This window comes from Saccostrea cucullata, unplaced genomic scaffold (genome assembly GCF_032062105.1).
Source record: "Saccostrea cucullata isolate Sc308-1 unplaced genomic scaffold, CSIRO_AGI_Scuc_v1 ctg1176, whole genome shotgun sequence".
Taxonomy (NCBI): domain Eukaryota; kingdom Metazoa; phylum Mollusca; class Bivalvia; order Ostreida; family Ostreidae; genus Saccostrea; species Saccostrea cuccullata.
In genome coordinates, this window is record NW_026917960.1 from 58818 (window position 1) to 71849 (window position 13032).

The following is a 13032-nucleotide window of genomic DNA, read 5'->3' on the forward strand; positions in this document are numbered from 1 at the left end:
TTTGATCTGACTTCAATAACTTCGTATACATCACATAACATGTAGAATTCACTAAGATACATAAATCTATATATAAGTTCTTGATTTCAATGAACAATATTTCTATGGTACTTGTAGTTACTAAAAATAAAATCTTATCAATATAATACCCCTATAGCATACAAAGATAAGTGTAAAGAAACTGGCATTCAAGATGTATTGTATAGCTAGTATCAAACAAACATATACCGCTATTTTATCCAGATTCTAAGACTATATGTTTCTTATAGTAAAGAGCGGGGACTTCCAATAAAAGAAAGACATCTTTTCTTTCTCGAAGAAAGACGAACGACTGTCCAATTTTCTCTGGCCTTGACAGGGTAGATTGATTAGGTTCTCTGTTCAGTAATTGTTTGTGTAAATTTTCTATCAACAAGAAACACTGTAATCTGATTGTTCCCCTACGCTTATGAAGGACAACTTGATTATTACTAATGAGAAATAAATCGGGAAAAAAACATGTTGGAAATGTCAGGAAATATTTGGACGAAGTGTGCACAAACTTTTACCAACTATGACGCTCAAACGAACACACTGACGGACGGTCAAAAACAGTTATTCACCGAAACTTTTAAAGTTAGAAACTCCGTTTATGAAACAAGAAAATTGATGCAAACGGTTTCGGGAACTTTTTTTCCATTATCGCCTTTGCATGACGAGTTGTATAGTTTTGATTCCTCTGATACGTGCGACAGTTGACTTTTACAAGTATGTGATATCGAAACTTTGACGCTTATTCTAAGTGTCTTTGGAAAAGGGGAATGTAATTTACTTGTGGCTTTATAGACCATCCACGGGGGATCGAGCAAGATTCAAAAAAGAAACACGATTCGGGCTTCCAGGATTTAAAACTATTGATCCTGGCGTTAACGAGTCGTGTTTTTCCATGAAGATATCTAATTACCAAAGCCCGTGTTTTCCATCGACGAAAGCTTTTATTAGAATCTCACACCATTAAAGAAGAAGTTTTAAGGGAAATAAAGTTTGACAAAGTTTAGTATAATATGATAAAAGAAAAGCAAAAGTTCCCGGACTTATCGCATTGCCTAATTCAGCATTCGGCTAAATGGAATCAATAAGTGCATGCGCGTCACTTTCCTCATTTGGTACATTTTTTACCTGGGCGATCAGATCTTGGAAGGGACAGAATGAATCTCAAAAATTGGAAAATTAAGTTCATTTCTGTTATTGTATTAATTGGAATTTCACATTCAAAAAGGGTAAGTGTCAGCATTTGATTGTTTTAAGATTTGATTAATTTGTTTTACGGTAGAATTGCAGTACATTTGGTGTATCCCAAAAATTGAGATGTGGTTCTAATTACATGTGTATAAATTCTTACTCTAAATTAATGTTACTTTTATCAAGACCTGTGCCTAAATTAAAGAAAATAAATGTTTCCATTAAACGTTGATGTTAGAGCTTGATGGACATGTAATTGCTAATCATTAATCAAACGGAATAATTTTCAAAATACCTGCTGTAATTTTGCAATTTTCTCCCTCAGCAAAATTGATTAAAGATGTAAAATTCATCAAATGTTAAAAAGGAAAAATATATAAAAATATTTTTTTAATATTGAAAATTTTAGTACTGAATTCTAGTCGATATAAAATTGCCCGTAGAAGATGGAAATAATTTTTCAATGAACTTTAATGTACCCTTATATGTGAACAAAGTGACAAAATGACAAAACGTGCCATATCAGGACTATTATGGTGTAACATCAATATTCTCTGTGAACAATTTCTAATTACGAAGCCAATTCCGTGCGTTTTCTCTCCTTTTAATGACCAGATAATGAGACAAAGATCGAAAAAAGAACACTAGGCGAAAATTAACTTACATCCTGGTGTTGCATGACTTAAAATGGATGAAAGGGTACAATATCGTGATAAATATATACCTGGACTGATGTGGACCAGTTTTTCATGACTTGCACACATAAAACAACGAATCTCGTGGTAGAACATAACTCATTCAGAAAAAAAAAACTACATGGGAACTGCAAATTCAAAATCATAGTAAAAATGAGCAATTCTGAAGAGCAAACAAGAAAACAATGCGATTTGCCATAAAACCGTCATATAAAATCGAAATATGCATTCAAATACCAATAGCAAATGCAGGCGTAAAACAAAGCTGTACTGAATAGTCAGTTTTAAAACATACAAATTGATGTCGACTCCTTTGAACAATTTCCAGATTTGTAAGGTGTCTGTTTAGCAAGAACTGAAAGCTACTTTTCAGTAGAATGGAATGCTAAATTACTATACCGTAGTAATCAAAGGACTTTGGTCCAGTCCTAGAGCAACGCCATTTTTTTTCTGTTTTTATCCTTGATCAAATAATTACACTGTGGCATCATGACATTACCAGTGGATGGTGCCAAGTGCTTATGAACCCAAAGCACAGACTTAAGTTGCTAATATGAACTATCCATTACGGACAATCATTTGACAAGTATGGAATCCGGATAGGGCCACGCACTTCACTATCGCACCATCGAGCATCAACTTAAAGGTCGATGGCGCGATAATGCGATGGCGCGATAACGATGAAACGGTGGTGCGATAACTATGAAGCGATGATGCGATAGCGCGATGACGATGATGCTATGGCGCGATAATGCGATGGCGATGGTGCGATCATGAGCGATAGTGAATAACTGTACTGCACCATCGTCATCGCATCATCGTGTCATCACTATCGCACCATCGCGTCATCGCATTATCGCACCATCGTCATTGCATTGTCGCGCCATAGCATCATCGTCATCGCGCTATCGCAACATCACTTCATCGCTATCGCACCATCGCCTCATCGTCATGGCATTATCTCTTCATCGCACTATCGACCTAAACCTCGATGGTGCGATGATGCGATAGTGAAGTGCGTGGCCCTATCCGGATTCCATAGACAAGTGTCAAAGTGACTTAGCGATCTATTTTGCCCCTTCATCGTGTGATCTTTTAGTCTTTGAAGTAATATTTTATATGGATTTAACTAGTATCCTTATTAGTGGTATGAACATGGTATAATGGTCCCTTTTGTTTGCGGTATGCTGTTGCCAAATTGTTGTTAATCAGACTATTAAGTAAATTTACCAAAACTCTCTCCTTGAACGTCCCTTGGAGAAGAACGGAAATCTCCGGTGCTATCAAACGGATGTAGTATCACTTCTTGTACAATCGTGTATCGATCGGACTAGATTGATTAGATTAGGGGAATATACCCACATCCAGTCATAACACTGACAAAAGCTAATAAATTTCATTTCTTGAACAGCCTGTCGATGACACTCAATGCCTGCCATGCTGCATGCTGATTGGTGTACATGAATGTTTTATATTCCGTCTCCGAGGACTAACGATATTTTCATTTAGTTGTCCATTAGCTTGGAGAAGACAGGTCATCTCATGAGGCAGTCTACGATAGAACAGACGTTCGACATCTCAAACAAATTGTGCTTTATTTGTCTATAGGTCAATATTAAACGTTTCCTGAGGAGTGCTTTACAACAAAAAACGTGGTCAATTGTACTGTTTTGAAGCATCTCGTTTTATCTTTTTCCAATTTCCACCGAGATTGATACAACTAATTTAATTTAGTTGCTTTTAGAATAAAAAAAAAACATTTCAATAAAATTATAGACAATTTAAGAGGGAAAAGTGAAACCCAATGAAACAGAGTGGAAGATTATATGGATAAAATTTGATATCATAGACAAGATAGGGTATCGAACCATTATTAAACTGAACGTCATGTAGCTCACTGGTCTGAAAAAATAGGTATGAATGACCATATCCATTTTTTTCCAAATTAGTGGGCTATAGACCTGCGGCTAGCCACGAGGTTAAGAAAGACCCCAGTAATTCATAAAAATAATTAATTGAACAAATGTCCATCTTGTATTTGTGAAACACTGATTCCCCTTACTTTTTAAAAAAATAATTTGAAGGTCAAAATCGATGAAATCCAAGGAAAGGACTTGTCACAAGAAATATACAGGTGAAATATAAAAGTCCTAGCAGCAAATATTCAGAAGTTACAGTCAAGGTTAAAGTTTTAAAAAAAGTCAAACTCCGAGGTCAAGGTAAAAAAAAAAAGATGATCAAATGAAGATCTTGTTCTTCAGCTAGTACTAACTGTTTTAAAGTTAAGGCCAAGTTCATTTTTTAAGTGGGTCAAACACTGAGGTCAAGGTCAAAATTATTTACACTCAAGGAAATGTCTGTTACAATGAATGCACGTGTGAATAGAAAACCAAGGTCAAGAGGTCAAATATATTCATAGTTTCATACCTAAAGTAAGATCTTGTCACAGGAAAAACACGTATAAAATATTAAAGCCATATACCAGTATCTCCAGCAAACCAAAAGTTATTTAAAAGTTTTTTGCGGACAAACAGATTAGCAGGAAAACAGACAGACGGACAAACTGGGCAAAAACTATATACCTCGAATCTTTGATTACGGGGACATATTAAACATTTTCATCATCTTAAGCGATTATTCTGTAATCCAGAAAACTCTGGCATAACAATATTAGATTTACGCATTCAAACTTTGATGACTACATGAGAGGAATATCAAATGATAGTATTTGGTGATAGCAGTAAAGACATTATCACATGGCATCTCTTTCAATAATAGAAGAGATTTTTTTGTCAAATTGATCCTCCTGCATAATATCATAGTCTAGATACAAGAAAAGAAATACGTACTCGAGATTGCATAAAATATTGTAATATGACACAGATAAAAAGTTATAAAGCAATATCAACCGAACACTCCTTAATTCTGTAACCTCGGTCTTTGAATAAGATGGTTTTATCTGTTCCTTCTTGAAGTTGCTTTGGCTTCCAAGTCATAAATAATAAATGTATCACGGCAAAGAAATCCAGAAAACCTAATTCTAAGCCCAAACATGTCATTTTTCCCGCGGGATCGGCCACCACGATTAAGGAAAGTTGTGGAATAGCAAGTGGTTTATCAAAAACAATACATCAATTTCAGAAGAAAAAAATTATCACGCCATCTTTAAAGTATAATTATAGATTGTTCAGGGGCTTTTGGTACATGGGAATCCCATTGTACGCTAAAATAAATCCAGTTGACATTTAACTTGTGCCAAAATAGATCAAGACATCCTGGACGCAATGCACTACTTAAATCAAGGAAGTCGTACGTCACAGGCTCTTTCTGTTACCAGTCATTTATTATATGTACTCTTAAAGGTTGCTTTCCTCTGTCTTTGGACACACAGGATAAAGATTATAAACTTCAAATTTATTTTGGTCTAATGAAGCAGCATTCTGTCGAAGAATTGATGCATTTTGTGAGCACTAATAGTAAAAACATAATTTCTAAAACGACGCACTCAGTAATCAAAGAGGACCCTCTATGAAATGCTAACTAACAACACCCATAAATCATTTATATTAATAGTGAACATTTCAATGGAATATTAAAGGGTGTTTATTTTAAAGAATGGGGTGAGTTCATTTAAAATGCAATATAAGAACTACTATACTTTTCAAATTGCCCGTTTAGCTTTTTCTGAATTAAATACTAGTATTCCTAAAATGCATGTGTACAACACTGGTTTTTGTCATATTTTTTTGTTGTTGTTTCAGTACAAATACTGCGGGGAGGGATGCTGTCCTCACGAATTCTGTGCTTATCATAAAATCTGCTACCCCATCATCCATTGCGATCCCACGTGTCCGGACGGAAGCTGTCAAAATGGACTTTGTTTTCCAGCCAAACCTTGCACGAAGAATTTTGAATGTGGTTTTGCAGAAACCTGTACATTCAACTACAACCTTGGCTACACTACATGTCAATATAACCTGAACATAGGAGAGACTCTTTGTTCTGATCGAAATGGAAATGCTGCATATAACCCTAATCCAGACGAAAGTCCATTTGTGCACGAAAGTTTTAATAACGAGAATAATTTTTAGATCACCTGAACTGAGAACTCAAGTGAGCTTTTATGATCAATAGTTTTCTGTCCAGCTGTCTGTCCGTCTGTACACTTTTCACATTTCCGACTTCTACTCAAGAACAACTGGGTCAACAAGGTTGACACAAAGCATTCTTGGTTAAGGGAAGTTTAATTTGTTAAAATGAAGGGACAATCCCCCTTACAAGGGGAGATAATTAAGAAAAGACAAACATAGCTTGGGGTCATTAAATAATACTAGTATTCTTCTCAAGAACCACTAGGCCAGGAAAGCTGAAACATGTGGAATCATCCTGGGGTAGTGTAGATTATGAATTGATCAAATCATGACCGCCTGGATAAAGGCAGGCCCATAAGAAGTAATCTAAAACAGTGAAATATTTAGAATTTTTTTTAATAAAAAAAATCTTCTTCTTAAGAACTGGGCCAGAAAAATTGAAACTTGTATGGAAGCATCAGGGGGTAGTGAAGTTTCTAAATTGCTCAAATCATGACTCCCTGGAGGTAGGGTGGGCTAAAATAGGAAATCCATTGAACATTGAAATATTGAAAAAAATCTTTAAAAAATTTCTTCTCAAGAACCACGTAGCCAGAAATGCTAAAACTGATACATAAACACCTTGGGGTTGATCTTCAAATCATGGTCCCTGGGGTTGGGTAAGACTACAATAGGTATTGCAAGGATGGAAATATGGAAAGTTACTCAGGTGTGCAATGTGGGTCAAAGGCCTCTCAGATTTTTTTTCAGAATAACCTTCGAATTGAAGATTTCATTCATTTCTGTATTATATATTTACAATGTCTTTTAACTTTTTTTTGTTGAACTGTAATACATGTATACCATGTTAGAGAAAATTTACATTCTATATGTGAGAATAATTTTGTTATTTATTATGCCTCGCCATAGTGTTTGTAATGTCCGTCTTCCGTCCTTCCATCACACTTTGCGTTTAGCTCAATTCAAAGCTCAGTTTCATATGCTGATAGATATTTATGGCACGCCATATTCACAAAAATGAGATAAACCTAGTTTCACAATTGATAAAATAGGTTTATCGACTGTAAACCCGTAGCTTACAAACCGTAAACTATAGTTAACGATTTGTTAAGTATAGTTTTCATCTGTAAAACTATATTTAACGGTTGTTAACTATACTATATACGAATGCTAATCTAAGTTTATCTGTCTGTAATAAGCGTTAACAATAGATTTTGTTGATAAACATAGATTCACGTTTGTAAACTATAGTTTACAATCGTAAACTATAGTTAAGAGTTGTTAATCATAGTTTCACAAATCGTGAACTATATTTATCAGATCGTTAACTATAGTTAACGGTTTGTAAACTATAGTTTACAAATCGTGAAACTGTATTTATCAGATAATCTATGTTTTGCAATCGCAAATGTATGGCACGCCAAATTCACAAAAATGAGCTAATCATAGTTTCACAGTCGATAAACTAGGTTTATCGGTTGTAAACTATAGTTTACGGACTGTAAACTATAGTTAACAACGTTAATCTATATTTTACATCTGTAAACCATACTTAACGCGATAATCTATGTTTCACAACCGTAAACTATACTTAACACCAAAAACGATCATTTGCGATTGCAAAACATAGATTATCTGATAAATACAGTTTCACAATTTGTAAACTATATCGTTAACTATAGTTAACTGATAAATATATCACGATTTGTGAAACTATGATTAACAACTCTTAACTATAGTTTATAATTGTAAACTATAGTTTACAAACGTGAATCTATGTTTATCAACAAAATCTATTGTTAACGCTTTATTCAGACAGATAAACTTAGATTAACATTCGTAAACTATATTTAACGACCGTTAAATATAGTTTTACAGATGAAAACTATACTTACCGAATTGTTAACTATACTTAACGAATCGTTAACTATAGTTTACGGTTTGTAAACTATAGTTTACAGTCGATAAACCTAGTTTATCAATTGTGAAACTAGGTTTATCTCATTTTTGTGAATTTGGCGTGCCATACAAATGATTGTTTGCGGTGTTAAGTATAGTTTATGGTTGTGAAACATAGATTATCGCGTTAACTATGGTTTACAGATGCAAAATATAGATTAACGTTGTTAACTACAGTTTACAGTCCGTAAACTATAGTTTACAACCGATAAACCTAGTTTATCGACTGTGAAACTATGTTTAGCTCATTTTTGTGAATTTGGCGTGCCATAGATATTGACGAACCTTTCATTTGACCTTGATCTCACTTTTCTTACATTAGTGTTTAGCTCAGTTTTAAACATGTACACTTCAAGAAAGTTCATATGTTGATACATACTGATGAGAGCTATTCAACTGCATCACTATTTTTGACCTTGACAACACTTTTCTTCAATTAGTGTTTAGCTCAGTTTAAAAAAAACCATCCAAGACATTTTTATCAAACTTCGTATGCTGATACATACTGAAGCGAGCTATTCAATTGCATCATCATTTTTGACCTTGACCTTTACTTTGACTTCACTTTTCTTAAATTAGTGTTTAGCTCAGTTTTAAAGAAATCATTCAAGATATTTTTATCAAACTCCAAATGTTGATGCATACTGATGAGAGCTATTCAAATGTATCAACATTTTTTACCTTGACCTTTCCTTTGACCTCACTTTTCCTATATTAGTGTCAGACTTCATTTGCTGTCATTGCTGATACATACTTATGTAAGCAATTCAACTGCATCCACATTTTTTACCCTGACCTTTCATTTATCCTTGACCTCACTTTTATCATTGAGTTTAAATCAGTTTCAAAAAAACATTCATATATATTTTTTAACTTCATATGCTGATACATACTGATGAGAACAATTCAACTCCATCAACATTTTTGACTTTGACCTTTTCTTTGACCTTGGCCTCTCTTTTCTGAAATTACTGTTTAACTTCATATGCTGATACATACTGATGTAAGCAATTCAAATGCATCACTATTCATGATATTCTGATCAAATTTCATACACTAATACAAATTTTCATGTTGCATTATTAATATACCCTCAGTGGGACATTCATGTTCTGTGGCCATATTTCTAGTTTCTAATAGTTTACATGTACCTTGAATCAATTTACATTATAAAAGGATGTTATAAACGAAAATGCATAGAATGAAATGAAAACATTTGTCACATTAATGTCATTTAATTCAGAAATCCTCTTCATTCATTTCAATCACAACCAGTTTCACACTTTGTAAGCTTTACCATTTTTCATTAATGGGAATAGGGAAATTCAGGAATAATGTAATGATCGATGTACATTAAAAACATCATTATTGTATATTGTATTTATTAAGTATTATTTTTTATTGTATTATATTAATCATAGTAAAAATGTTACTGTTTTATTATATCAAGTATCATGATAAATACTTCATATGTAAATTCATGCAGGCACTTACTTCTGTAACAAATTTTAATCTTTGAGCTAGTTCAGTAATAAAGCTATGGGTTAAAACATTTATAAAGGAACAAATGCATGCATGCAAGGATCATTTGAAAATTTAAAAGAATACAACAAATATGAATGAATGATCCTGCATAAAGACCTTTTGAATCATTGATAGGAATTTATATGAATGATATTTTTTATTAATTTGAATTTTTTAAATGTCCAATGTGAATTTGTATTCTTTTGTTATTTCTTGGAATAACAATTTTCCAAAAAATCTCTGATTACATTAAAATGTGCACTTGGTACATTAATTTTCTTTATGTACTTAGAAATATTTGATAAATATCTTTTGAAATAAACTACTTTCTGAAATACTCATTTTAAATACAGTAATACATGTATAAATGCAAAGCACTTGAGGTTATTAGCTACTTAATCTACAAAACGTCTGGAATGTAAAAAAATAAATATTCATTTCTTTTCAAAATATACATTGTATTAAAATCCTTCTACATCGTAGTTGCACTGAAAAATAATAAATGCAATCAGTGATAACAGAAAATCTGTCAAATTGAAACATTAGTTTCCAATTATTTGAAATATGCCTTGAATTTACTTGAATGTACATCTTTAAGATTGCAAGCACAATTAATTAAAAAGAAAAAAAAAGATGTCATTAATTGTTTTTTCAAATAATGGAAATATTGCCTTTCAGATCACTGAAAACAAATTTGATGTCAATTTGATTTAAACAAAGTCACAACCATGCTAAAGACATTCAAAAAATTAGTACATGTACATATGAATTATTCTTTGCTTTGAAATCAACAAGTGTAATTTCAAACTGAACAGAAAAAAATGATTTTTGAAATCTCTACATATAATATTGTCAACAAATCAACAAGTCATCATTTTTACAAAATGTATGCAATATATCTAATTTATAACAATATATTTAAAACTAGTATATATATATATATATATATATATATATATATATATATATATATATATATATATATATATATATATATATATATATATATATAAAAAGCACTAAAAAAACCAACAACACTGTATATCCAAAATGTCGGTTTCTACCAAGTAGATACAAGGTCACGGATGGAAATTTATATAAAGCACTAAAAATGACCAACGACAATTTTTATTGTTCGTGTCGTTGGTCATTTTTAGTGCTTTATATATATATATATATATATATATATGTTAGTGCACCAACTAATTTGCATTGTAATTTGCATATGTCAAGGTTAGGCCAGAGGACAATTTCCCTGCTTTGCATAAATGTCAAAATTTGAACACCTATTAGAAGAAACCAAACAAAACAAAAATAACAAACAAATGCACAATAGTCCAGGAATACAAAAATACTAAAAAAGGACAAAATCAGTCATCTCATCACAATGTTCCAATTTTCCTTACACATAAAAAAGATAATTCTACTGGTAAAAATATAATTGTTTTGTGTTTTTTTAAAATTGTGATTTACAAAACAGAAAAAAAAATCCTCTGGCCTCAATAACAAAAGTACAGCACTATACAAACATAGAAGTACTCATTACGAATTTTTACAGTGACGTACATTCATCAGATTTATCACAAAGAAACACAACTTTTCTTCAGATATTCTTCAGCGAAGTTTTGAGGACTTTTGGTAGAGGTAAGCTTTCGGCGGAATCGTTATAATCCAAATGTCTCTTAATGGTCTGTAGACACTTTTCCTGGAGAGTCAGATATCGACAATACTGTTCCCCCAGTCCCAGCTCCGTTTCTGACGCCGTGGAACTGACGATGGGATATAAACAACCTGAGGCATTGTTTAGTCCAGTGAAGGCCACACCCATATATGTCCCATTGATGCTGAATGCCAGGGTCCCTTTGTACAGATTAAGGTGGCATCCTATCACAGTTGTCTTATCAAAGAAAGGTTCACAATACTGAATTTTTTGGCCTCCATGCCATGTTGTGCCTTTGTAAGATAAGCCCCAGCTCTCTTTATCAAACCCTGTTCAAACAAAAAATATATATCTTAAAATCTATTTTACTTTTTTTTTAAGCAGCTCATAAAGAAACAGTGGATTTTAATCAGCTGATACGTGACTATATGTATGTGGATAATTTACAAATTTCTTCATTTGTAAACTTTTTCATGCTCAGGGGAAATTAATAAATTGTAACCAATCAATATGTACATGTACTTTAACCTCTGTCATTTTACCAACTTCCTGACACAAACTACTGATAACAAAACTCTCATTACTTCCTTGAGTTTATCACACAACCATTCTCTCAGAGGAATCAAGATATGAAATAACTAATTCAATCAAATATTAATTATTAAAATGGTACTCACCAATCAGGTCTACATATTCATAATTACTTCTGTGTAGAACTGCATTTTCAGTTCCTACACCCACCATCACAGAGGTTCCACATGGGGGTTCCAGGAAAACAATTTCCCAGTAGTGTTCTCCCTCTGTGAACCCCTTTGAGCCTCTAACTCCTGAAAATAAAATATAAATGCAACCATGCATAAGAAAATATACATTTATATATTTTTTTTTCAGTTACTAATTAGAATTATGATAAATTAATGAAAATGAAAACAGACATTTGAAAATTTGCGTAAGCTCTTAAAACTGGGGGAGGGGGTGTAAATCCTCTGACTTCAAGCTTAAATTAAGTCAAGGTCAAACTAAAATGCATATTAAAAAAGTACCATGCTCAAAATCAGACAAAAGTATCACTTAACTTGATTTTCACTGAAGAAAAGTATGAATATATACTTCTAATAATTGATTTATAATTTTAATAATAAATTTACATATCATACCAGCAGTTCCTGTGCTTTCATATATAGGGTCAATATAGAAGTAAGCACTATGTCTGTCTTTAGAAAGCAAAACTTCTGGAGATTTGGCAACTTGATCCCAAACCCAATATTCCTGTTGAAATCCACTGAACATATTATTCCTACAAGTTTACATTTAAAGCACAGGTAAGAAAATGTATAAAAGGCACATTCATAAAATATTGTTATGCATGAATGAATGATTCAACATTATATCATGTGTAGATTAAATGATTATATTTTATTACTTTGAGACATGCCAAACTGCTGATTAATTAACAAAATTCTATTAAGCATTTACAATAAAATTAATGCATGAATTAATACATTAATGCAAGATAACTCAACAATATAGTGGGTCAGTATAAACAATCTAAACATTTTTTGATGGGTGTAGCTCGGGGGGTTGGGGGTGGTGGTTAATTCTTTTAGAGAAGTGGACAGGCTTTTGCCTACATCCATGCAGACGAAAGCCTGCCCACTTCTCTAACGAGAATGGGGGGTGGGGAGGGGGTGCTGTGTATCTATATATAGCTACAATTATATATCTATGCCACAGGCACTTATTTCTGTCATATTTTTGACCCATAGTAAAACAATTTTATACTATGGATCCAAAATTTTATTACAAAAAGAATTCGAAGTGTTATAAATGATATAGAAATCAACGCATATTTTATGACATTTACATTGATAAAAGGTCTGTG

General features: G+C 32.6%; 1 protein-coding gene and 1 long non-coding RNA gene across 2 annotated transcripts; one reads left to right on the forward strand and one right to left on the reverse strand.

The window, feature by feature from the left end:
• Positions 1-977: 977 nt before the first annotated feature.
• LOC134266949 (uncharacterized) lies at positions 978-6775 on the forward strand. The gene is made up of 2 exons (XR_009992072.1): positions 978-1259; positions 5678-6775. It is a non-coding gene; the product is annotated as an uncharacterized LOC134266949 (long non-coding RNA).
• A 3883-nt stretch (positions 6776-10658) lies between these two features.
• On the reverse strand, positions 10659-12440 carry LOC134267871 (SPRY domain-containing SOCS box protein 3-like). The gene is made up of 3 exons (XM_062750100.1): positions 12308-12440; positions 11828-11977; positions 10659-11479 (listed from the first exon to the last, which is right to left on the reverse strand). Exons 1-3 carry the CDS (start codon positions 12438-12440, stop codon positions 11094-11096), a joined length of 669 nt encoding a protein of 222 aa, XP_062606084.1. The 3' UTR covers positions 10659-11093.
• Between the last annotated feature and the right edge of the window lie 592 nt (positions 12441-13032).